The following is a 2,094-nucleotide window of genomic DNA, read 5'->3' on the forward strand; positions in this document are numbered from 1 at the left end:
CAGCTCGGGGGGCCGAGTACCCTGAGGATAACTGGTCTGCCTGTTAAAGACTGAGGCAAAGAAGGCATTGAGTACCTCAGCCTTTTCCTCATCCTCAGTGACAATGTTCTTCCCCGCATCCAATAAGGGATGGAGATTTTCCTTGGCTCTCTTCTTGTCATTAATATATTTGTAAAAACTTTTTTTGTTGTCTTTAACGACAGTGGCCAGATTGTGTTCTAGCTGGGCTAACCAACAGTACTACATTGAAAAACAGAAACATGTCTGGAAAAAAAGAAACCTGAAATTTCCCTTCGGGACTTTTTCAAGGAGTGATGTGCAAAACAACAACAAAGATTGCTATTGAGCCATTTTAAAAATGAAATCAAGTATTTCAGAAATCCTTTAACATTCTTTGACATTTCTTCACAGATCTGACCTGCTCTGGAATATTGAAAGGACAGCCCATCGCTGCAACACACTCGTGCAAACACATACGTTTTAAATTTATCTTGCAGCACTATGAAGAACAGTATGCTGAAGAATGAGTGGCTTCTGATCACAGTATGGCACTGAGACAGGCACAGTGAGGCGATGTGATCATCATGCACACTAGGAAGCCTTCAACCTTAAAACCATAATAGCAGATACTGAAGAATGACCTGGTTATGGAGAAATTCTTAATAGTTTTAATGATTATGAAGAGTAAATATACAATGTATAAAGTAAAATACACATCTGGTTTATTTAACAGTGCAAATGAATATACTCATTGGATTTCTGTGTTTTGAGAGCACCTTAAGACTGGGAATAACTTGAAGTTTTTCTAGTTCAGATGATTCCTGTCCAAAAGTGAAAAAACACACCGTATGTCAGGAGTTCTCAAAAATCTTGCAACTGGTATATATATTTTGGGGAAAATACTGGTAATTTTACTCAGGCATATCCATACAAGAAAATGGGAATTTTGTCTGAAAACAGTCCACCACATTTAGTCCACCGAATCTACAGCATTAACAAAGACATACTGTACTTGAATTCTGTTGAAGTCCAGAAAGAGTTTCTACAATTTTACCACAGGTTGTAAACTATTCAGTTCTTGTATTTGGTTTTGCTCCAGATGAAGAGTCAAAAGACCATTCTGACTAGCAAGGAAACCTTGTGAAATCATTTTAATGTGGTTATGGTCCAATAGCAACTTCTGCAGAAATTTGAGACCTTCAAGTCCTTCAATTTGGCTAATTTGGTTTCTTAATATAGCAAGAGTAAATGCATGGAATCATCTTTAACGGATTTGAATTCCTTTCCAGCAAAAAATTATGTTAAGCAAAAGCAGCTCATGAACTTTCTGAATTACTTGTATGTTGTTTTGGATCACTTCAGTGACACTGGACAACAGTGTGTTTGATTTCATCTATCTATCTATCTATCATCTCTATTTCAAGCAAAATATCTTCCTAAATAAAATCTGGGCATCTTGAGGAACAAGACTTAGGTCAATCATTATCGTTGGTATTACTTATAGTGAGGAGGAAATTTCCTCAGTGTGGAGAACTTTGCTGGCCGTGAGCTGACAAATATGTCTTCCACATGCTGGTTACCCTGCTCTGCCTTTGTCTTGTAAAAGACAAGTGAGGCACAGTGGTGCAGTATAGAATTTCAGTGTTCAATATCTGAAGGATCTTGGAGCCAGGGCAAGGATTAAAGCTAGGATATCATTCTTACTGGGGTCAATAAGTACTGTAAAATGCTTGAATGAATGTACAGAAAAGCTGCTACCACCTACTCTGCAAAAACAGAAGTTTCAAGTTTTTTAGCCTGCTAAGCTGTAGCTGGGCCATGTTAGTAATTCCATTATAGCCTAGATGAAAATCTTCCAAACTCTGCATTATCAGGGGCAGGTTTTCTTCAAATTCTGCATTCCTAAACCAATACAGCAAACAAGAGTACGATGCCACAATTTTCTTTGGACAAAAGAACTTCAGTGTTTCCCAACCCCCCCAAAAAATTTATGAAGGGTATATATGGATGACTGCAATTTCACTAATCACTGGAACAAGTTTCATAGGAATTATAAATATACATTAAAAAAATCTGATATATATATATATATAT

The 2,094-nt window shown here is 37.0% G+C and overlaps 1 protein-coding gene across 1 annotated transcript in view; it reads right to left on the reverse strand.

Annotated features, from left to right (window-relative positions):
* Window positions 1-722: 722 nt before the first annotated feature.
* LOC103903117 (leucine-rich repeat-containing protein 9-like) overlaps window positions 723-2,094 on the reverse strand; it is a 35,446-nt gene continuing 34,074 nt past the window's right edge. The window contains 3 exon segments of the mRNA XM_009284291.1: window positions 723-821; window positions 1,013-1,229; window positions 1,762-1,902. Of these exon segments, the coding sequence (XP_009282566.1) occupies window positions 723-821; window positions 1,013-1,229; window positions 1,762-1,902 (457 nt within the window).

Source organism: Aptenodytes forsteri, unplaced genomic scaffold (assembly GCF_000699145.1).
Source record: "Aptenodytes forsteri isolate BGI_AS27 unplaced genomic scaffold, ASM69914v1 Scaffold410, whole genome shotgun sequence".
Classification (NCBI taxonomy): domain Eukaryota; kingdom Metazoa; phylum Chordata; class Aves; order Sphenisciformes; family Spheniscidae; genus Aptenodytes; species Aptenodytes forsteri.